The sequence below is a fragment of the Gossypium raimondii genome, chromosome 2 (assembly GCF_025698545.1).
Source record: "Gossypium raimondii isolate GPD5lz chromosome 2, ASM2569854v1, whole genome shotgun sequence".
NCBI lineage: Eukaryota > Viridiplantae > Streptophyta > Magnoliopsida > Malvales > Malvaceae > Gossypium > Gossypium raimondii.
This window is the reverse complement of record NC_068566.1, coordinates 45,447,885-45,472,131: the sequence shown is the minus strand read 5'-3', so window position 1 is coordinate 45,472,131 and position 24,247 is coordinate 45,447,885. Positions and strand designations below refer to the sequence as shown.

Below are 24,247 nucleotides of genomic sequence, written 5' to 3'. Positions count from 1 at the left end.
ATGAAATGAAATAGCAACAAATAACAGTTATATTAATCGAAAATAAAACAAGTAAATGGAGTTGAATTTCTTAAGCAATAAATAAAGTATTAACCTTAGACTCGGTTAATTTTGATTCTGAATCGATCCTTGAAAATGAGTTTTTTCCTCCAAATCATAATCTGGTTATAGCAGCTAAGAACATCCCAACTGGAAATTCTTCCTTTTATAGTTGATTCCAGTATGACCTACGAACCATCCCTCACTGATTGTCTAACCGCGATACACGTGTTCGAAATTCAAGACCCTGGCAGCCTTGCGTTTTGAAGAGCCCAACTAGTATGACCCCACCAAGATACGTCAATTTGTTCGCGGGTATCCGAATACAACACAGTTGACTCGACTTCCCAACTGTACGCCAAACAACTCCAACCCAACTCGCGTTTTTTGAATTCAAATTGAAATTACTTTAATGGACGAATTTGTACTATCCCATATTCCAGACAGATGGTTAAAACCGTTATGAAAGATTTTTAGTACGAATTCATTTCTCACTATTCTTGACCGAAAAGAATATCGGCTTAAAGCTAAGTAGAAGTTTAGTAAAGTATGAGATTAATCATGCTAGTTGGTGTATGTAAATGATTTTAATAAAAATGGTTGAAGGTGGAAAGAGAAAGGTACTTAGAAGTAATTTAGCCAAAATAATGAAATGAAAAAAAAAATTGACAAAATGTATAAACTTTAGTAATGACGCGTAAAAGAAAGAAAGGATGAATTTGATTAAATTTCCAAGTGTACTCAAGCCACTTGCAAAGTCCACCATATCATATATTAAAATTAGTCTACCTTAACTTAACAACCAATTACATGAAATCACATTCATATTAGATTTTTTTCTAAATGGGGCTTTTACAAAGTTAAAAATCTAATTAGCCCTTAAATATCTCTAAATTTCTAATTCAACCCATTTTTATTGTTTGTGCTCTAATTTAGTACTTTTTCGCTTGTTTTTTAATGAAAAATCCAATTTCGTCCTAATGAATTTAAATATAAAATCACCAAGTTACCAGAATTAATTCATGAATTAATTGATTTGAACACGTAAAATATACAAAATAAACATAATCTCAAAGCTCAAAGCATTTTGTACAATTTTAATTTAATTATTGAATCTTGATAAACCTTGAAAGAACCAATTTCATATACATATTGTGTTTTTAAAAATATTTTTTTATAATTTTGATTTTTTCTGCTATGTTTTTTTAATTTTATTGTGAAAATAAAATTTAAAAAAATAGAAAAATATTCAAAGGTGATTAAAATGACTATAGATATTTATATATCCATATTATTCCATGTTTCTTTTTCTATCTTTGTACTGTTTTTTTCTTTTACTTTTTCACTATTTTTTATATTTTATGTTTTTTAAAAGTATGTTTTTAAATTCTGAAAAAAATTATAATTTTTCCTATTTATAATTTCCTTTTGAGATTTTTCGCCTTTTTGTTTTATTTATTTATTAAAAAGAGAGTGATGTGGCACACTCTTGGCATGCTACATCATCTTTTCTATAATAGCAATAATAACCAGATAACGTACTTGAAGTTTGGAAACTTCAAATATTAAATTGATAAAAAAACAGTTCTTTAAATACTAAAGTGATAATTGGATGTCACTTTGGAGGCAAATATTACATTAATCCTATAAAAATTGTGTGAAGAATATGTGTTGGGATTTCACTTTCAGCATATTCTAAGGATTAAAATTGAAATTATACCATTGTTTTAAATTTTCATGAAAAGAAAAGAGATTTGTATGTTTATTTGAGAGGTGTTGGTAGAAGAAGAATTGTAAGAGTTTTTCATATCCGTTTTCTTTAATACAATATTTAGAATTATCTATAGTCTTTCCTCAAACCTCAAGGAATAAAATAGGAGGATAATGCGCTTCAACATACTCAAACTCACGTTCTCTTGCATTCGCATCAATGCCTACACCAATAGAGTATTAATAAACAATTATTACATTGTCTAATTTTTCTAAAAAAAATAAGCTTTTTTATTAATATTTTTAAAAATAAAACACATTTTTATTTTATTTTTCAAATAAATTACTTTTTAAAAATTCAGAATAATTCAATTTTGTTCAATTTTAAAATCAACAACTAAGCACAATTAATTGTATATATTTATTATTAGTATGATAACAAATTCAGTCCACAAGATTTACACATCGTGTCAATTTAACTTTAATTTAATAAATTTAGTCCATAACATTTACACATTCTATTAATTTGATTTTAATTTAACAAATTTAGCTTTGTAGCATTTATACATCCCGTTAATATTTACAACGAATATATAAAAATTAAAGGTTAAATTTATTATTATACCAATCATAATTATATATAATTATTAAAAAATATTAAAATTAATAAAAATTAATTTTTTTAAGGGACCAATTTATTAAATATAAAAATAGAAAGAGATAGGTCCCGTTACCTAAAGAAAATTAATGTAGTCGTTTCTGGGTTGCGTGCACGTTTCTTGGCCACGTGACTAAACGACTCTGTTGCGTCCACTCTTTCCTAGATATTCTTATTTCCTGATATACTATTATTATATAAATTTATTGCTTTATAAATAAATCAATTAATTCATAAATAAAATATTGATAAAGTAACATAAATATGTCATATTTAGACTTATTCATAAGTCGAATTATCTGTCTAGACTTAAAAGGCTTGTCGAAAATTTGAAAAAGTTTAAGTAAAAATATTAGACTCAAAAAATAGACTTGAACAAAAAACTAAACCCGTTTGAAATATGACTTGGACTCGAGTTTAAATATTTAAGGCTCGAGCTCAACTCGTTTTTAAATTTATAATACTTTATATTATATTATTTTTATATATTATATAATTTAGAACGTATTAAAAATAAATCTATACTAAATATATAACCTTACTCTCATGTGTAAACATTAAAATAACAATAAAGTATATATAACTATATAAAAGTTTTCAATAAATGAAAAATATTAAAATAATATAATATAATATAAATATATTTTTTTTTAAAATTAAAAAATATATGAACGGAACTAAAATGAATTTGGATTAATCTTTTGTAAATATAAACGGATTTGGACAAATATTTAAGTCCATATTTCAGACCGGACCCAACCCAACCCGGTCCATAAGCACCTCTACTTGTATTAGAAATCAGATTACATTTTATTAATTTATTTAAAATGAGTAAATTAATCCTATATTAAATCAAAGAAAAATTAATTTTTTATTAAAATTTTATTTATTTATACTGTTAAATACTAACAAAATATAAGAACCAATTTTAACGAGAGAAACGAATTAACCCAATCCAAATTAAACCAAGCAAAAATACGAAATCTTACCTTTTATAACTAGAAATTTGAAAAGCAAGCATGTATATGATACAACTATACATCTATGGGTAAATAAATCATGTGGTTGTCCAATGCAGACCACCATTTTTTTTTATATTTTCTTCATGTTTTTTGCTCCTTTTTTGCTATACAATAAATGGAACAAATTATCATCAAGAATCATATGAAGAACATTGAAAAAAAAGTTTACAGTTCTTTCAGGGGGTTACCAGAAAATACCATCATCAATTGCTGTTGATGCAGGCGGTTCATCATCTTCCTCGTCTATCTCCATCTCCAGGATTGGGTCTCCGGATCCGAATTCAGGTGACTCTATATCTGCAAGGTTCTTTAAATCAACAATTGAAAGCTCGTCTAAACGTCTTACCACCAAGTCTGCAGCCCTGAGCTCATAGACAAGATGCTTGTTAGCAACAGCAACGCACTTCATCCGTGCCTCATGAGCTGCCTCGACGGTCTGGTTAGAGTTTCCGAATACAATGCACCGCTCTGCAATGAATTCTAGAAGTTGTGCAGCGTATAGAAACATTTCTGGATCGGGTTTTCCTCGACATACGTCCTCTGCCGCCACAATGGCACTGAAGCACTCTTCGATGCCGATTGTTCTCATTGCAGCCTCTAGAGTTTTTCTCGGCCGAGTCGAGACCAAAGCCATTGGAATATTGTAATGCATCAAAATATCCACAAACTCACTAGATCCATTACAAAATCTATACACCCCACCTTGTAAAGATTGGTAAATTTCTTCTTTCCTCGCGGCCATTCTTTTAACCGATGCCGGGTCTCTAGACCAACACAAGATTTCAGAAATCGCTTGCTCATTCTTCATCCCTTCTATTCTTCTCAGCATAAAGGCTGGAATAGGGGATCGGCCTTCTTCTTCAGCAAGAGTCAACCATGCTTGCTTCTCGAGCTCAGGGTTATCTTTAATTATAACTCCTTCCCATTCGAAAATAGCCGCTATCCAACCACAACCCATCCTTTCGTGACGAAGCCGGGGATTACGCAAGGAAGGCTTATCGGCTCTATTTTCCGGTGGCCACAAATCGGGTTTTTGAACGATACCAGCCTCAATTTCATCCTTCCAATTCTTAGGAGATCTTTCTTCTTCTCTATACGCATGCACCTCCTTCGTCAGCTCTATCGCACGAGCCTCTACCCCTAAATTAACTAACCTATCGGCTTTCAACCTCGGTAAAAGAGGCGACACAACAATTCTTCTGCCGGTAAATTCTGTAACTCGGAGTCGATAACTGATTGGTTTCTGTTTGCCGGAAATGTCCCTTACAGAAACTCTACCATGCAAAGGACTATGACCAAGAAGAGATGTCGTTGTAATCGACTCCATCACTGCCATTTTCAACCAAAACTATAACTTTTACAAATTCCTCTATTAAAACCCGATCCTTCTAAATTATTTGCAGAAAAGTCCACACAAATCCAATCAAATGAACACCAAAGGAAAATTAAAGAACCGAAAAGAAAATTCAACTTTCCTCGAATTTGCACCACAATTCACACATCAACATCCAAAAAAAACACCCAAAGATTGAAGTAAAAAAAAGATGCAAAAACCAAGTTCTCAAATGATTCTCTTTGACCATAAAAGGGTAAAGAATAAAACAATTTGTCTCACAATAAATAAATAAATAAATAATCCAACTTTATCATCAAGCAAGCTACTTCCAAACATACCCTTCAAGTCAAACTAAGCATAACCCAAAAAAACCAAATTCACAAAGTAAAACAGGAAGAACAATTATAGAAAACAATAAACGCAAAAAAAAAAAACCCAGAAATTAAAAAGTTGAATAAAAATACATAAATGGAAAAAATATGCAATTATTATAATTAAAACAAATCAAAGGAGGAAAGGAATAATGAAGAAGAACCTGGAAACCAAAGAAATGAAGACCCAAAATGAGATAAACTTAGATTCTTCAATTAAAACCTGTGAATCTGCCATTTTAATTGTTTCTTGAACAAGTTGGTTTCCTTTTTTTTCCTTTTATTTCTTTATTTCTTTATTTTTTTTTTTGCGTGTGTGGTTTATAATTAAAATAAAAAGTTAATAACAATCATTATATATAGAGTTAAAAAGAAAAGAAAAGAGAGAGTAGTGGAAGTGACTGGCTGGCCCTACACCTGTCGGTCATAAAATTTAACCTTCTGAATTTTAGGGGTTATATATGAAAAGATATTATTATAAATTTGATCCAATTATGGTTTTAGTCCTTTTATTATGTTAAAATTTTGAATTTAGTCTTTATACTTTAATTTTTCATATTAATTAATCCAAATAGTTTAAAAATACTTATTTGAACTTAAAATGTTTCGCATTGTAATGATAAGTTGACGATAGTGTTTTTTTTTAATTCGCATCAATGTTTTAATTGGAAGAATTTCCATATTATTTATTTGAATTAACTAATCAGATTATGAAAATTTATAACGTACAAATATATTTTATAAAATTAATATAAATAATAAATTAAGCCTTAGTTTAATGGTAAAGTATTGTTATACTTCCTCGACAAATGAAGACACATAGCAAGTCGAAAGACCACCCGAAGGATAAACTCCACCAGATCACCTTGAAAGTTACTAGAGGCTTCACCTCCCATCCTAACCATCCAAACAAGCGTAAGGTAATCATTCAAGAAAGTCATTCGTTCTTCCAAGCACTCGGCCTGCTGTTAAAAGTGTGATCTCTTTAGTCACTAAAGCTCATGTGCGTTCAATCGCCCAGTACCATCAAATAAGAGTGAGTGTCAGGATTTGTTATATCATAGACATCCTTATCCCAACGAAGACATCCACACACACATCTTACAATGATAGCTTGATGGCAAATCCAACACGTTAACGCTATCCTCCACGGGACCCTCACCTATAAATATCCCCGAAGACGATGAAAGGGATCGATTCTTAAATATACTAGCCTACACTCTGCCCTCTAACTCTCAGCACCCCACCTCCAAACTCTCTCCATTTTCCACTCTTTATAGCCTCCGACTCTCTGCCTTGATTGGGTGAACCGACCTCCATTGACACCAACACATGCTCCTTCATACTCCTCCCTTGTTGTATCATTGTATCAACAAGTATAAATGTGAAAAATAAAAGAAGCATGTTTTCAAATATTACTATATGTATATTTTTCTATTTTTTATATAAAAGATATAAAATGACAGAAACACTCTCAAAATAGTACAATTTACTTTGTAAAATGAAGGCATTTTCGTCTTTTTTTTCGAATTGAGTTGGTACTTAATTAATCCGTCACACCAACTTAATCGAAACTTTATAATAAGTATATAGATAAAGAGATGAAATTATGCTAAATCAAAATAAAAGAATTAAATCCCAATTTGAACATAATAAAGGGACTAAATTTAGAATTTGACCCTTTGTGTTACATGATCTTCATTATTTAAAAATTACAAAGAGATAAAGAAAAACTAAAGGTCTGTTTGATTGCCACTAAAATATTTTCCGTAAAATGATTTGGAAAATATTTTACTTTTCTATAAAATAATTTCTTGGAAAATATTTTCTAGTGTTTGATTGAATCTGTAAAATATTTTTATTTGTTTATGATTTCATAGAAATATTTTTGAAAAATTGTTTTTACATATATTGATATGTATTAATAAATTTTATATTTTAAATTATTTTTACATATATTGCAATGATTTATTTATAATAATATTCAATTATTAAGCTACAATATTAATCGTTATAAATTGAAAAAATTAATATCAAATAAATTATTTGTAATTGTGTTAAAAAACAAGTATTGAATAATTAAAAAACAAGTTCTTGGAAAATCGATAAATGAAGCAATTTTCTACTGAAATGAAGGAAGGAATGAAGGAGGCGATAGAGAGGAGAGCACGGAAAATGTCTTACGGAAATTGAAAGGGTAAAACATTTTCCCTAAAATGTAACCCATTTTCCCTTGTTTTGGAGTTCATTTTCCAAATGGAAAATATTTTCTGCCAATCAAACAAACAGAACCTAAATTATGATACACTGGGTGAAAATTTTATCTAACAAAATTTTTAAAATTTAGTATATCAACTAAATATGTTCTAATTGAAATGGTAAATTTGAGATGTTAAAGATTGTGATGTTTTAGCTTCAAATCTCGTTATCCTTATATGAATTTGTTCTATACTTCAATGTTGAGAATACATAAGTTTTGGGTTCACGTGACTTACAGTGGCAAACGCTTGTAAAAAAAAATATAATTAATCAGATAGGCGGTTTTGGGTTATTATTAGGAATCTTAGGTTTTTATTGGATAATGGGAAATTTTAAATTTCAAGATTTGTTTGAAATATTTAATAATTTGATTCATAATAATGAGGTTTATTTTTTTATTTTTTTATTTGTTAGTAGGTTTTTATTGGAATGTATTCTTATTTATTGATAGGTTTTTGGTTCACAAGACTCACGGTGGCAAACGCTTGTCAAAAAGTATTTGTAACTAATTCGATATGCGGTTTCGGTTTATTATTAGAAATCTTAAGTTTTTATTGGATACTGGGAAGTTTCAAATTTCAAGATTTGTTCAAAATATTTAATAATTTGATTTATAATATTGAGGTTCAGTTTTTATTTGTTAATAAGTTTTTTACTGAAATGAATTCTTATTTATTAATAGGTTTTGGTTCACATGACTCCCAACAGTAAATACTTGTCAAAAAGTATTTGTAATTAATCATATAGGCGATTTTGGCTTATTATTAGAAATTTTAGGTTTTTATTAGATAATAGGAAGTTTGAATATCAAGATTTGTTTGAAATATTTAATAACTTGATTTATAATAATGGGGTTCATTTTTATTTGTTACTTTGGTATTTTTGAAGAAATAAAACGATGTCATTAAATTTCAAATAGTTAGTTTCACTAATAAAATACGAAGACTTACTTCACATTTGGAATTGCACAAAAGAGTGCAAGTTTTTTTTTAGATTTCATATTAAAAGATCATTTTGCCCTTAAAATAATATTTTTATTTTGTAAAAATAATGGATTTCTGGTAACTTTATACATTATAACTAAGTTGAAAATCGATTTATGGATGACACCAACTTAATCAATATCTTAAATATAGTAAAAAGAAGATAAGCATAAAATAAAATTATTCTTAAAACAGACATCCATGTATATATAGTTTTAGGGAAGAGAAGACAATAACACAATCTTTTCCTCACATTGTTTGTAGAGGAAAACCCATGGAATTTCAAACTTCAAGTTGTGGCTTACTGACTGAGTGTTTACTTTTCTTGGGAATAACTTAAATTAGAATCATCGTTGTAAAAATAATTGTGAGATTCGTTTAAGGGTGCATATTTTTCAGTTTTAACCGGATTAACTGATTGAATTGAATTAATTTAGTTAACTGGTTCGCCACCAAATTTAATTCGATCAAGGTCGATTAAATTTTTTTTGAAATTTTGGTTATCGATTAATTCAGTTTGAAACTAGGTAACTAATCGAATTAATCAATTAACTGGAAATAATAATATATTATAGGGTTATAAAATTTAACCTTATGAATTTGGAGGTTATATATGAAGATATTATTATAAATTTGATCAAATTATGATTTTGGTCCCTCTATTATGTTAAAATTTTGAATTTAATTTTTATACTTTAATTTAACATAATTTAATCTCCACTTTAATGCAATTAATTAATTCAAATAATTAATAATGTTAACTATTTCAATTAAAATGTTGACTTTTTAAAAACACTTATTCAAACTCAAAAGTTTAACATCTCAATGATGAATTGAAAATGGTGTTTTTAAAAACTTCACACCAATATTTTAATCGAACAACTTCCATAGTTATTTATTTAGATTAACTAATAAGATTATGAAAACTAGATTATAGCACAATCGCGACGTGGGTGAATAACAACATTTTATAACAAATGTATTTATAAAAAAATTGATTTAAATAATAAATGAGGCTTTAGTTTAATGGTAAGATATAAATGTGAAAAACTAAAGAACGATGGCGGATCTAGGCAATAAGTTTTGTGGGGCCTAACTAAAAATTTTAAGAACTTTGAGGGTTTTGGTGAGAATTTTCAGAAACTCAAATCGAAATTTTTAAAAATTTTCAAAGGTTTAATGATAATTTTCAAAATTTAGGAGGGGGTTAATTAAAATTTTCAGGGTATAATTAAAATTTTCAAAAAAATTGGGGGGCCAAGGCCCTCCTAGGCCCTAGTGAGGATCCGCTTCTACTAAAGAAATATATGTTCAAATCTTATTGCATATATTTTTCTATATAAAAGATACAAAATGATAAAAACACTTTCAAAATTGTACAGATTACTTTGTAAAGCGAGGATATTTTCATCTTTTCCCAATTAAAATGGTACTCGGTTAACCCCTGACACTAATGCAATCAGAAGCTTTATAATAAGTTTAGATGAAGAGATGAAATTATGCAAAAATAAAGAGATGAAATTATGCAAAATCAAAATAATAAAAAAATTAAATCTCAAATTTGAACTTGAAAATATAATAAGTTTAAATAAAGAGATGAAATTATGCCAAATCAAAATAAAAGAATTAAGTCTCAATTTTGAACACAAGTTATCTGAAAATTATAAAGAGACATAAGAAAACTAGATTATGGTGGTAAAAGTATCAGGGAAGCCCTTATACTTAGGGACAGATTGTATTCTGGTCTCTCTACTGAAAAAATGGGTAAATTAGCCTTTATACATTTCAAAATGTGCAAATTAACTCATTTGTTAATTTTTTTTGTTAAATGATGACATGGAAGTTAAATCAATGTTGAAAATTATTTTTTATGGGTAAATTATAAAAATGGTCACCCAACTATGCCTTGCGTTCTATTTTGGTCACCCAACTATTATTTTTTCGATTTAGTCAAGAACGTTTTGAAATTAAATATTTTAATCACTCTAAGCTAATATGGGTTTTTAATTGGTCTATTAACAAAATTAGCCCTCTAATGTTTACTCATTCTATCAATTTGATCCTAAATATAAAAATTAACAAATTTAACTCTCAATATTTACAAAATTTGCAGTTTAGTTCAAATTCTAACTTTTAGAGTTCTTTTGCAAGTGACTTGAAAGAGATTACTATTTTCTTATTTTAATATCTCACATGGGTTAGTCAAATGGTTATAAAGAGCTAAAAATGATTTTTTTAATTTTTTTTAAATTTTTAGAGTTAGGACTAAATTTACATACCTTGTAAATGTTGATGGCCAAATTTATTGAATTTTTAGAATTATAACTAAAATGAAAAATTTTGTAAACATTAAGGGCTAAATTTGTTGAATTTTTATATTTAGGATCAAATTAATAGAATGTGTAAACATTAGAGGGCTACTTTTGTTACTAAACTAGTAAAAAAAGTCCGCATCAACTCAGAGTGACTAAAATATTTAAATTTAAAAATTTTAGTGACTAAATCGAAAAAATTAATAGTTGGGTGACCAAAACAAAACGAAATGCGTAGTTGGGTGATCATTTTTATAATTTACCCCTAAAAAATAATTTTCAACATTGATTTAACTTCCACATCATTATTTACCAAAAAAAAAATTAACGAACGGGCTAAAATCCAAGTTTCAAAATGTACAAGTGCTAATTTGTCTTTTTTTAGTAGAGGGGCCGATATGTAATTCACCCCTAAGTGCAGGGGCTTCCCTGGTACTTTCACTGATTATGGTACACTTACGATGTGAGTGAAAATTTCATCTAACAAATTTTTTAAAATATATATATGTATGTATAAACTAAATATGCTTTGATTGATTATGAAAAAAAATTGCTTTGATTGAAATGGTAAAGTTGAGATGTTAAACATTATGATTTTTAGGTTCAAATCTCTTATACGTAAATATTATTTTACCCTTAAATTAATATTTATTGCTTTATAAGAATAATGAGCTTTTGGTAACTTTATAATTGGGTTGGGATCCAATTAATAAGTGACACCAACTTACTTAAAAAAATTTTTTTTGAACAATCTCATTATAATCCCCTCCCCAGCACATAAATAGGAGGATAATACGCTTTAGCATATTCGAATTTATTTTCTCCTGTATTTGTAACAATGCCCATACCAGTCAAAATCTTAAATATAATAAAATGTATAAAATAAAATAATTCTTAAAACATATACTATATATGTACATAAATAGTTTTGTTATTTGGAATCTTTAACACACCTCGTATGGTGCCAAACTTCACAAATATCACATGAGATCAATCATTCCCCATTGTCATCTATGGCTCCACAAAGGCAATCCACCATCCCAACACTCTTTACCCCATATTCATATCATATACCACTATCCTCCTTCATGGTCCCCGTTTGATCACCATGGAATGGTCCGATAGTTCTTGGTACCTTAAGGCAATGACACAAATGTCGTTGTAGGAAATGTTGAGATGATGATTTAGCAAGCACGACAATGGCATCCCCCCAGATTGCTTCGATGACTTTTCGATGGATTGACTCAATTACAATGTAGCAGCCTCATTCGAACTTTGTATCCCCACCGGCCGAACCATAGCTGACCATATGCTTACTCACTTTCCTAGGAAAATTATGCAGGGAAAATTGCTGAATTGTCTAAAAAAAAATTTATAACTCCGCCATGCAAATCTATCGTTGAAGGTAGTTTTTTTAGATTATTTAATGGTTACACAGTTGAGGTAAAGAAAAAGTCAACTTATCTTTTTCATATCACAAATAACTTTATCAATTTCATAACTTCGCTTAAATACCATGTTACACTCAATGAACTCATATAATTCATAATAGATATATTGTTAAGGATCCTTTATGACACCTATCAATCTATCACATCTAGTTAACGTTTTGTCTAGTTCTTTCAAATCAACTTCAACAATACCCTAAGTTGGCATCCACTATTATATTATGACAACCTTGGAATAGGAAACTCAATGGCTGGGACAACATTGGGGTAAAAGGAGAGACAACATGTATAGTCAAAACTTTGACTTTCTCAAATCTCCAACCTTACCGACTTTCTACACTATCCATGACGTGAACAACCCTCATCCTAGCAATTCTTCGCACCCTTGCAATACGAACTACCCCATTGTACCACCAAACATCTTACATAACTTTAGTGTTATAATAATTGACTTATTCATGAAAATCTAATAAAAATTTATGTCTCTACCCTTGAAGGCTACAATCAAGTAGTTTAAGTTTCGTTTGATATAAAATAACATAGCTTGTACTAGTACGTATCAACCTGTACCATCCGATATAAAATTTTTAAAAGTTTCGATTAAAAAGAAATTACAACAAAACCCTAAAATATATATAAATTAAATAATATCCACGTGAATAAATAAACTACCACCCAGCCTCACTAGTTTTCACAATCATATATATATATATATATATATAATTATTAAGGTCATACCTTTTTGTGATCCAAATTCCAAATCCCTCGAACCAATCTTTAAAAATTGACAAATGTGTTATTTTAATCTTATTAAGAAGTTGCAACAAATTTTTGAAATGACGTGAATAGACATTTGCAATTGTTGAATTGTTGAAGGAGGAAAATTACACAATTTTAAGAAATTTAGTTGAACAAGTGGGCTTAAACCGAAACAAAGCTTTGAAATTAAGTGATATGTCAAATAGGAAGCTTAAAGGAACGAGGAGCAGCTAGGGGAGGAAGAAGCAGATACATCTTGAAATTAGAGGCAATCTCTGAGCTGACAGTATAGCCTCGATACAGTGAGAGCACTTTATTTACCGTTTCACTTAGTGGCAAAAAGACGAAGTCGGGGCGTCGCAATTATTGTTACTGGAAACACCTAAAGGAGTATTGCATATTCACTTTCATCATTATACCTTTCTAAATGTCTGTAAAGAGAAATCTATAGTGGGAATAGAGGAATATTGGAACTTGTCACTCGTGCAGCTTAACTCATGGAAGAGGAAGTCAGGGCAGAATGCTTATATCATAACTTATAACTATTCTATCAATGATTATCTCAGCCTAAAGGACACCATTGAGGAAGTCATGACTTGTGAGGAAAGGGGTAATTAGAAGACAACACAAGAGTAACTATGCTTGAAACTGACTCAGGTGAGTAGTTAGAGTTAGAGAATACTTAGTGGCGCAAGACAATTTTCTCTAAGAAATTTGGAAAAAATAGCCCCATAATTTGGGGAGAAGGGATGCCTCCTCACAAAGAAAATTGTAGATTATGTAGAAAAAATTGTTGGATCTAGTGCTTTAAGTATAGTATTTTCGTCTATGTACATTTGTAATTTTTTCGAATAGATTGGTTAAAAAATAATTTATTAATTACATTAATATCCTTTGTATAATGTTCTAATGTGGTTTTTACATGCAAAACAAAATAAAAGTAAATATTGGCTCACTGATTGTCTAATGTTTAAACTAATACTAAGCGGTGTTATGTAGTCGGATTGTAATACGGAAAGACAGTTTGTATTAGTAAACAAACCTAAACATATCTTTAGTTTAATTGGAAATGAGAAAACTAATTGAAAGACTAATATGTCGTCTAACAAGTCCAGTTGGGATATGTTTTGTCTTGAATATCGGCGCGGATGACTCTTAAAAGATAGAGATATAAATATGACTGATTGGACTAATAGTACATCGGATTGGACCCAAAAAGAATAGATCCTGAATCTGTTTATGGATTTATTCACTTATGACGTTTAAAGTGTGACATACCTTAATCATGAGTGGATGACGAACTATATATGCGTGACTCGTATATTTTGATGTAAGTAAAAACTTGAGTTCAAATAGATAAGAAACTGAAAGCTGGTGTGTCAGGTATACGACTTCTGCAGTATGTAGCATCATTCACAACAGTGAAATTCATAACTCGAGATATGGGTAAATGATATCCTCTCAATGACATTAAATGGTTGATGAAAAGTAAACGTGGTCACGAATCATTTGTCTTTGTGATGAATGACTTGATTATTATTTAATAGTAATTGACTTTTCATGAATGAATATGTAATGGTTACCATGAGATAAAATATGATCATATTGGGAGAATGAATTTATCCAAAAAAGATTAAGGATATTTTATAAGGGTAACACACTTATGATAAAATCATTGGATAAACACTAATCGAGTTGCTTTTGTAATTGTATGTCATTAGGAAGAGCTCAATAACGATACTATAGTGGAATGACTTTGTGACTAAATGAATTTATAATTAAGAGGTGAAAAACTGGAACTTAATTATAAGTCTTAATCGCATATGTCCAATTGGTCCTCCCGCCTCGTTGAAACCATAAATAAATTGTATGTCAAATCAAATAAGCATAAATGAATAGAAATGGTAAGAATAGAGAAATAGGAAACATTTAGAAATGAATGTGATTTTCTCCAAAATGAAAATGAAAAATGATCTGTAAATGAATTTATGATTTTCTAATTAAATTAAGCTCAAAAATGGAAATAAATTATTTGGTCATAGTGAATACGTTTAATGTAGAAATATTAAATATATTTTCTCATAGATTTTTACGATAAAGTCGTCATGATTTTAACAGAATTAGAATTGGGTTGAGAAAATTATTTAATTAATAAATTAATTTACGGTATTTATTTTTGGAAATAGAAAAATAAATATCGAGTTGGATCGAATTATAAAGTACTAGGTTAAAAATCAAAGAAGTGTTTGTAATTGGACTCGATATGGTAGAGGCTCAATAGCCTCTCATGTTTAATGCTAGAGACGACAAGTCTTAGTTTAATTAACTAGGGTTGTCGCCCCACCTATTAGTTAAACAAGGGTTTCACCTCTTCTCCGTATAAATAGATGACACCAGTAGGGCTAAATATACAACTTTGAGATATTGTTATTCTACTCGAAAATAATGAGAGTTTATTCTTTAAGTATAAAACCTATTTTTTCGGAATAACAATTCTACTAACTTCTATTGAGAGAGAAATTTGCTTCCCCATTGAAAGTAAAGTAAACAATTTCTGGTTCTATATTTGATTCGAATTAGTTCGTGCCCACACTCAAAGCAGTTTGTGATACGAGAATAATGAAGAAGGTCATCCGGATGAAAGCAAAAACAACAAGGATCCGTCTAGCCGAAAACACACATGCGACTTCGGTAGATGATTCATTTCTATAAATATTACAAATCGACTCAGTATTCAAAATTTTAATTTCCTGCTGTGCTAAAAGGACGTTTTCAAATCGAATTTTTTTAACAAAAACACTATACTCTTTATAGAAAGGAGTGAAAAAGAGTTCGAGACAAAAAAAAATATCTTAAAATTCTCATAATATCAAAGTAAAAGAATAGATAATTTCGAAATACAAACACACAATAACCAAGAACAAAAAATGAGAGAAAATAAAATGATTAAAGTCCCTTTAAGATCAATCACTCGATGAAGATGGACCATCAACTCCTCCATATGAACAAAGGCAACGCATGATCAAGTTCCCTTCAAGATGAGTCACTCAATGGAGTTGGTCCATCAGCTTCTCCACGTGGGCAAAAGTCCATTTGGACCCATTTTCAGTCATGATTTTGTCGCATTATCCATTTTCACCGAATTCTTCTTCACAAAGTAGGGTAACATAATGGAGTGGGGGTTGGCGTCTAAGCAAACACCATGCTTAGTTATGGTGGTTGCCTAATTGCCGTTGTTAATGCTACACTTTATATAGCTAGATGTATAGCTGATCTTCCCATTCTTTTCCTTTTTTTACCTATTAAAAGTCATAACTTTATAGAGCCTTGCAGGCAGCCTATCCCATGCAAAACCTTGATCCATCTCCATCCCCATCTCTATTATCACCCATCATTACTCTCAAGTCTCAAGGAATAACTTTTATACATTCCATGAACAAAAAGAAATCACATCTTTGACATATAAATTATCCATATAAAAATTTGATTTTATTTTAATTTTTACAATTTAAAATTATTTATAGTTTCTGCCCAACCTTCGAATAAAAAGATAGTATATTTCAGCACACCCAAACTCATATCTTTCAACACCGACAACAATATCAACATCAATCGAACTAAAACTCAATCCACCTTTTTAAATACAATTTATCTGGTTGATTTCCAAGCTTAGAAAAAGGAAAATAAAATGGGAAAAAGCAAAGAACTTGGAGTAAAGAAATAGAAGATTCTCCCGTGGGTTTGGTGTGAAATGTGATTGACCGCCCCACCCCCCATTTCGTTTGCTCCCTCCCGCCTAAGCAAAATCACATGCATTTTACAATTAACAATATTATATATATTATATACTTATATACTTTTACCATTTTCTCCTTCACCACCAATCATATTATATCATATAATTCCATAAAAAGTTTATTATTAACTCGATTTATATCGGTATTTTTGCTAATGCAGGAGGACGTGGGTTCAAGTGTGTTGAAGCGTATTATCCTCCTATTTAAAGGTTCGGGAGATACTATAAGTACTTCTAAACATTGATAATAAAGAGCAGATGATAAAAAACTATAATAAGTTTTGTTTATCAAGATGAGAGTGAAAAAAGCATTCAATTGGGTCTACCTTACGGAAAAAATGTTTTACCAATTAAAACCCATAAATTGATTGTTGTTACCTTCCCTAAAACCAATTTTTTTACTTGAATTTTCTATTACAATTAAGTCACTTGAATGTCCAATCCTAACACTGATTTGGTTGTAGTACATATTTTAGGACCCAATTGAATGATGCAAAGGAAAGGTCTAACACTAAATTCGATTGTTGAACTCACTTTAAGTTGTTGTTCACAACGAAAAGTAGGTCTAAAATTTATTGAACTTTGGAATCATATATTATAGGGCTATGATAAGTGTAAATATATAAATATCACTTAAAAATATAATTAATGTATTAACAAGCATTACATTTTAAAAAGAAAATACATATTCAAATCATCAACAATTAAATAAATTATTAAAATTCATAAAAAATAAAAATTATTAACCGATTTTTTAACTCGATTCAACTGATTTTGAGCGAGATAAGTACATTAACCAATCCAATTTAAACAATATTGAAAAAAGTACAATTATTAAAATCTAGTTGATTACCTTTATTTTAAGTTACTATTTTAATAATATTTTTTTAATCATATTGTATATATTAATATGATAAATTATTTTATGAACTCTTCCCATCACATCATCCACAGTCTCCTTCCAATTATTTAATAACATTTCAACAAATTTTTTCCATGTCATTGACACATAATTTTGGTATTTTTACCCTAAACTTCGAACTCTAGAACCCTAAACATTGAACTCGAACCTTAAACACTAGACCCCAAACATCAAACTCAAACCCTAAACCTTGAACGTTGAATCTTGAACCTAGGGTTCAGGTTCGAGGTGGGGTTTAGGGTTAAAAATTTACCAAAATTATATGTTAATGACATATAAAAAATTACTGAAATACATTAAATAATTGAAAAAGGACCTGATATAGTGAGAAAGGTCCATAAAATAATTTATCTATTAATCTTCTACATTAGTTTATAATAGTTTTGGAGAAGTTTTAAATTTTCAAAATTTACTCATCAAAATCTTTTTCCATAATTTGACCAATCCACCCCTCTTCATTCAAATATACCAAAAAAGAAAATATCTAATAATGCCAACGGCTAATTTTTCTGGCTTTTATTATTTAGCACTGTGCCAAGTGGTTGAAACATTATTATTTCTTAATCTAAACAGAGTTTAGGGCAAATTTGTCAACAAAATTGGTCCACACTCCATAGCATTTATGATTGGGGAGGGGGTTTATTGTAATTCCAATGAGACAGATCCGAATTTACAACATCATTAATGTCCTAAATTAAATGATTATTTATATATTTATTATAATTGTTTGGGAAATAGTTAAATTAATTATGGGAATCCAGTTTTTTGATACAATGTACACTTCCCAAAGCCATTAAGATAATGGTACTGTGCCAGTGATACAGTCATCCCCTTACCTCTTTTCTATTAAAGAATATTTTTTTATTAATAACTTATGTGAAAACCCAGAAATACCCATTACAAAGAAATTAGATTAGCATTGTTTATTGGTATTTTTGTCTTTCCCCAAACGGGTGCCCCCATTAACACCCTTTGGCTGGAAAAGTTGTAGCAAAATCGTAATATGGGGGTAAAATTGTTTTTCCGGTCCCTTTTAAATTCAAAATTGAGCAAGTTGGTCTCTTTAAAAAAACAAAGCAATTTAATATATATCAATTATACATAATTTTGATCGATATAATAGAAAATTAAGTTTCCAATATTTATATATTTTGTTAAGCTGTTGTTCGCTTTCAAAATTAAGAAAGATTAAATTGTTTAAATTTTGCTAAAATGGATCAAATTGCTTAATATAAAAAATTAAGAGGGACCAAAGAGATGTTTTTACCTAATATAGGAAACAAGCATATGATGATGAATTGGAACAAGATTGCTTTATTACAAGACATAAACAGAAGCTGAGCAGCTCATTGTCTCTCATGAGAGATCATGTGAGAGAGAAAGAAAAAGAAAACACTCAAATATACTTGACTCTCACTCTTTTTTGTTAAAAACACAATCTATAGCACACACAGTCAAGGAAAAGGGGCAAAGGCAAGGCAAGGCATGCTTTTTATGTCTATATCATACTTTTGTTTTCTAGTTACTGTTCCAGTTCTTGTTATGTCTTGCTTTTTACATTGTACTTTTGTTTTTGTTGGGTGTTTCTTTTACAATTCTAAGTACTCTTTCATGTCTGGTTTGTTCTTAAAAGAAAGGATTTTTGGTGTTCTTTCTCTTGTAGATTTTTTCATGAGAGAAACTTTGAGTTGAAAAATGGGTATTTTGATTTTGCTTGTATCTGCTTAGTTTTGGGGTTTTCTTTTAATTCACTTCTCTAAGATCTATAATGGTGGGTATCCCCATTTTTTGTCTTTCACTTTGCCCCCTTTTTGTTAGCTTGAAATGCAAGTGAAAAATAAAGTTTCTATTTTTATTTTTAATAAAGTTCAAATCTTTTACCAAATGAATGTTATTTCTAATGTTAAGATCAATTTAATTTGTGGATTGTTGAAGATGATGGCCTTTTTCTTTTTTAGCTCGAATTTGTGTTTATATGACTTGCATTGCATTTTTTTGCAGGACTGTAAATGAATCAATGGGATTAGAGATGGATACATTAGATCTGAGTCCCAACACTGTTCTTCCACCTCCTCGACAATGTTCGAACATCGAGAAGCGATATCCGAAAGGAAAATCGGGTCGTAAAGATGAGATATTGAAGGTAAAGGAAGGGTTTACCGAAATCAGCTTTCGCCGTTACCGTAGTGCTTCTTGTAAGAACATGCAATGTAGATCTATTGGGGCGGAAAGCAATGCTGAGTTAAAGCGTGGATCTATATATCAAAGCTCTAAAGAGGTAAGTAAAATGAAAAAGACTGGTACCGTCGAGGGCCGGAGGAAAATTGAATTGTCGCGTAGTAGTGATACGTCTTATTCGTTTAGGTTTGTCGACTCTCTTTGTAATTCAGAAGATGAAAGGAACTCAGTGATGTCTGTTGGCTCAAACTTGAAATCAGGTTCAGTTAACAAACCTTATGTCGAGCCATGTTCATCGAGTGGCTTTATTGAAATCTGTTTAAGTTCGGATAATAAAAATTTAGATAAGAGAGGGAAACAGTTGGTGCAAAGTGTCAGGATAGGTAACAAGAAGGATGTAAGTTTTGGATGTGAACCAGTTGTTCGTCCTTTAGATGATGGGAATGATCTTCTTGAAGAAGACACGGTTCAAAAACTGCATAAGTCGTTATCTGCTAAGGTGGAAGCGTCTTGTTCGCCATCATCGTCGGAAAGTGACCGGTTTTCCTGGACCAGCTCAAGGCCTAGATTTAGTCCTATTAAAAAGATGTTTGATCCGTTCATGAAATCAAAGTCATTGCGAAGTCCATTGGGTTATACAGCAGAAGCCGGGATGGAAAATGCTAGGAGAAATAAGACATTTCGGAAATCTTTGTTACACGACTTCTCTCATTCACCTCGGAATTCCGAACCGGATTCCTTGTTCACTACGAAAGATAGGGTTCAATCACCAACGGCAAGTTCACCGGTTCACCTACATGGTTGTCTCAAGTTGGGAGTGAAACATGGGATGCCATTTTTCGAGTTCTCAATGAATCAACCAGAAGATGTTGTTTTTCTGGCCAAACAATGGAAACAAGATAATGCTTTCAATTGGGTATATACGTTTCACTCAGTCGGCAATAGAAAGAAGAGCAATGCGAGTATATGGGGATTGAGTGATAGTAGCAAAGATTCTTCCATTGTTGCGCAGATGCAAGTCTCGTGCTGTTTGTGCTCAGAAATTAAAGATAATGGGGTTCTTGAAAACTCCATGGTTACAGAATTTGTTTTGTATGACATTGCGCATGCGAGACAGCATGTTTCCGTCCAAGAATCCCCTGATGTTCGTAAAACCCGGGTCTGTCCTAGTCCAGGCTCAGATGTGGGTTGCTATGAATCAGATGATGGCTCTAATGCAGTGAGGCTGAAAGATCATTTAAATGTTGCTTCGGACAGCGATGAGGTCGAATCCGTAAATGGATCAACTCCATTGTTACCTGCGAATTTGCACCCGAGCCTTGAAACTGCCGCCATAGTCATTCAAGTACCATTTAAGAAGAGAGAGAGCTTGAAATACAGACGAGGCGATAAAATAGGCTATACGAGGCATTTAAACCTACTCAATCTCTCTATGGTCGAAGAATGCAAAAGCAACGTACAAGATAGCAAGATCCAAGAAAAGGTGAAGGTGGTTATTCCGACCGGAAACCATGGATATCCTAGTACCGAGACTTCGGGTCCTTCATCATTACTCGATAGGTGGAGGAATGGCGGAGGCTGTGATTGCGGTGGCTGGGACATGGCTTGTCCCCTTGTAGTTTTTGGCAACCCAAGTATAAATTGTTCCGAAGATCAAGTGTTAGTGGACAGTGAGCAGCCTTTTGAACTTTTTCTTCAGGTAAGGTTTTAATTTTACTCCGAAGCAACTTTTCGATTCTGCAGGGTTAATTAATGTTACCCGTTACTAAATTTTGATTATCATGTAGGGTGCCAAAGAGAATACACCGGCATTGACCATGACAGCCATCGAAGGAGGGTATGCGGTTGATTTCCATGCAAAGTTGTCCGCATTACAAGCATTTTCCATTTGTGTCGCCATATTGCACGGTAGTGAAACCCCCACAGCTACCGGTGAACCACAAACCAATCATTTGCCCGAATGCAATTCACTGAAATCATTTCTTGAGGATGAAGTGAAATTCTTAATCGAAGCGGTCACGGAAGAGGAGAAGAAGAAAAAAGCCGGCAAGAGAGCGATGCCAATCCCACCATCCTACGTGATTAACCCTCCCTTCTCTCCAATTGCTCGTGTTTAGACATTGAAAAGCAAGGGGTTACTGTATAGGGGGATGTCACACATCTTACTCGGCAAATCAGGATGCACATTCGATAATCCGAGTTCCTCGAGGACATGAATTTCTTCATTGCACTATTGGTTCATTCTTGAGTTCCATAATTAGAGAATTAGAATAGGGAAAAAAAACACCATACTGTTCATATTGTAACTTTGATAGCAAGGCAAAAAAAGAAATAGTGATGTAGCTATTGAGACTATGGAGCTATGAGGGGCAGTAAATCATAGAAAATTTTTACCTGAAAAAATATTTTTACTATGTCTGGGTTGGAACATGGAACCAAAGTAGATTTGAAGGTAAAAAAAACATTGTTCATATTAACAATAATGATCTGAGTTGCCCATTTTTGTCCTCAGATTCTATCAAAATTTTCACCAATTACCATCTTCTTTGTCTTATCCCTTTTTTAACTATTTCCCACTTCAATAATTCAGTAATAAATGCTGTTTTTCTTTTGAGAGAAAAACCAAGTGACTGCAAATCCTGTCTGTAGAGACTATATCATGATGTACTTATGTATCATTGTCAGAGTTCCATGATACTGTTGTAAATGCAGGGGATTCCATGTTACACATATTGACTTCTTAATTGCTTATTCCTCCCAAATTCTCGGATTTAGTCCTATGATTTCATCAATTTTAGTTTCGGTATTTTTCGAATTGGTCAATTTTAATCCATTAACTCATTGAAATTTAAAATTTTAGTACTTACTTACACCAGTCTTGTATTATGCGTATAATTGTAAATTTGGTCAATATTCTCTAATTAGATCATTCTAAGTTCTTATATTTTCTGAATTTTGAAATTCTAATCTTGACACAAATGGCAACCATTACCGTTTGCACATACGATAAGGTATTGAAATAACAAGCTGATAAGGTATTGCATATACGATAATATGTTTGGCACATTAAATTTTAGAAATAATAAAACTTAAATGAATATAACAATTATCAGTTGGTGAGGATTGAAACCTTAAAGATTAATTTTATTATTTATTAATTTATAATTTCATCAATGTTAGAAGATTTTTATTTTTCCATTTTGAGAGGATTAAATTGCAATTTTATCATATATCAATTTGTAGTTTTATTATTTTAGGCCAAGTCCCTGCCTCCCCTAAATTCCCCTTATATTAGCTATCCTTGAAACATGGAGTAAGGCTAATCATTTCTAATGGCATATCTTAATCTTTTTGATTTCATATTTCAATATCCTAATTTTGCTGCTTTAATAAAATTATAAAAATACATAAAAAAAAGGGTCAAATTAAAAAGAAGAAGAATATAATAATAGATGCTTATTTCGTTAAAAACGTAGAAGAACACTACATTTTTTCGCCAGCAAATTCCGAACTTAATAATAAAATTGGAGGTGGATGAAATATGGAAAAAATTATAGGTCCTCAACAGCAATTAGGGTTGCTGCCGGCACAAGAACAATAGCCAGCAGGAGTACAAACATTAAAGTTAGTATCACACTGATTCACTCGGTTTCGCATTTCAGTTGCTTTTGCGCTTCGATCATCGTTGGCACATCCGAGAACAACATACCTTCAAACAACACAAAAACTATAGTAAATGTTTCCTCTTCGAACAAACTCTCAGAATATATCAATACCGATACATCCAACATATAGACTTATCAAAATTTTATTTTAGGAGGAGAAACTATAATTTTATCATGTATTAACTTATAAAATTTAATTTTGGGAGGAAAACAAAGACAGACTTGACCATGGAGTGTATCATGTTGGGACAATGCAAAACTTTAGGTCTTTTTTCTCGGCTCAACTTGACCTAAAAAATGGTTTAAAATTTTGCCCAAGTCTGGTCCAGATTAAAAATCTTACTCAAAATTTGACCTATTTAAAAAATGAGTCTTATTTTTTTTTTGTAAAAACTCATTTTTCAATTCTATATTTTTACTCAAACACTCCCATTTTTTAAGTAGAATTTTGGGCTTAGACAAATAACCTGACCCTGACCCATAATCAAGTCTTTCATCATGGTTTTATCTTTAATCTTTGTCAAATAATAGCAAGTTCACAAAGAGTGAGTGCTTCAAAATTGGTCCTGCATGACTCTCATGCAAAAGTAAAAAAATAAAATCTTAATATGAGATAATACCGAATCTATTAATATACCACTTGATCTGTAAATCTATTGCAAACTCGAAACACAACGGTTGCTTATGAAAAGACTTACCAGAAGAGAGCAAAAGAGTGAAGAAGACAACTAGTTTCAAAGCAGCCTCCACGGTGGTGGTGTTTCTTTTAAACAAATTCAGTAGCTTTTC

The 24,247-nt window shown here is 30.8% G+C and overlaps 2 protein-coding genes across 4 annotated transcripts; one reads left to right on the top strand and one right to left on the bottom strand.

Annotated features, from left to right (window-relative positions):
* Positions 1-3,383: 3,383 nt before the first annotated feature.
* On the bottom strand, positions 3,384-5,459 carry LOC105789128 (5-amino-6-(5-phospho-D-ribitylamino)uracil phosphatase, chloroplastic). The gene is made up of 2 exons (XM_012616373.2): positions 5,301-5,459; positions 3,384-4,758 (listed from the first exon to the last, which is right to left on the bottom strand). The coding sequence occupies exon 2, from the start codon at positions 4,754-4,756 to the stop codon at positions 3,614-3,616; it is 1,143 nt and encodes a 380-aa protein (XP_012471827.1). The 5' UTR covers positions 4,757-4,758; positions 5,301-5,459; the 3' UTR covers positions 3,384-3,613.
* A 13,487-nt stretch (positions 5,460-18,946) lies between these two features.
* LOC105789127 (uncharacterized) lies at positions 18,947-22,304 on the top strand. Of its 3 annotated transcripts, none has more exons than XM_052627635.1 (3): positions 18,947-19,093; positions 19,617-21,492; positions 21,581-22,304. In XM_052627635.1, the coding sequence occupies exons 2-3, from the start codon at positions 19,633-19,635 to the stop codon at positions 21,908-21,910; spliced, it is 2,190 nt and encodes a 729-aa protein (XP_052483595.1). In that variant the 5' UTR covers positions 18,947-19,093; positions 19,617-19,632; the 3' UTR covers positions 21,911-22,304. The 3 variants fall into 3 exon arrangements, with proteins under 3 accessions (XP_052483595.1, XP_012471825.1, XP_012471824.1); XM_012616371.2 differs by having other exon boundaries at positions 18,947-19,098; XM_012616370.2 differs by lacking the exon at positions 18,947-19,093 and adding an exon at positions 19,206-19,386.
* The last annotated feature ends 1,943 nt before the right edge of the window (positions 22,305-24,247 follow it).

Excerpts from the sequence above, each read along its gene's own strand:
- LOC105789128 (XM_012616373.2), bottom strand. The coding sequence starts at position 4,756 with ATGGAGTCGATTACAACGACATCTCTTCTTGGTCATAGTCCTTTGCAT.
- LOC105789127 (XM_052627635.1), top strand. The coding sequence starts at position 19,633 with ATGGGATTAGAGATGGATACATTAGATCTGAGTCCCAACACTGTTCTT. Across the intron at positions 21,493-21,580 it reads CTTTTGAACTTTTTCTTCAG|GGTGCCAAAGAGAATACACC; the intron begins GTAAGGTTTTAA and ends ATTATCATGTAG.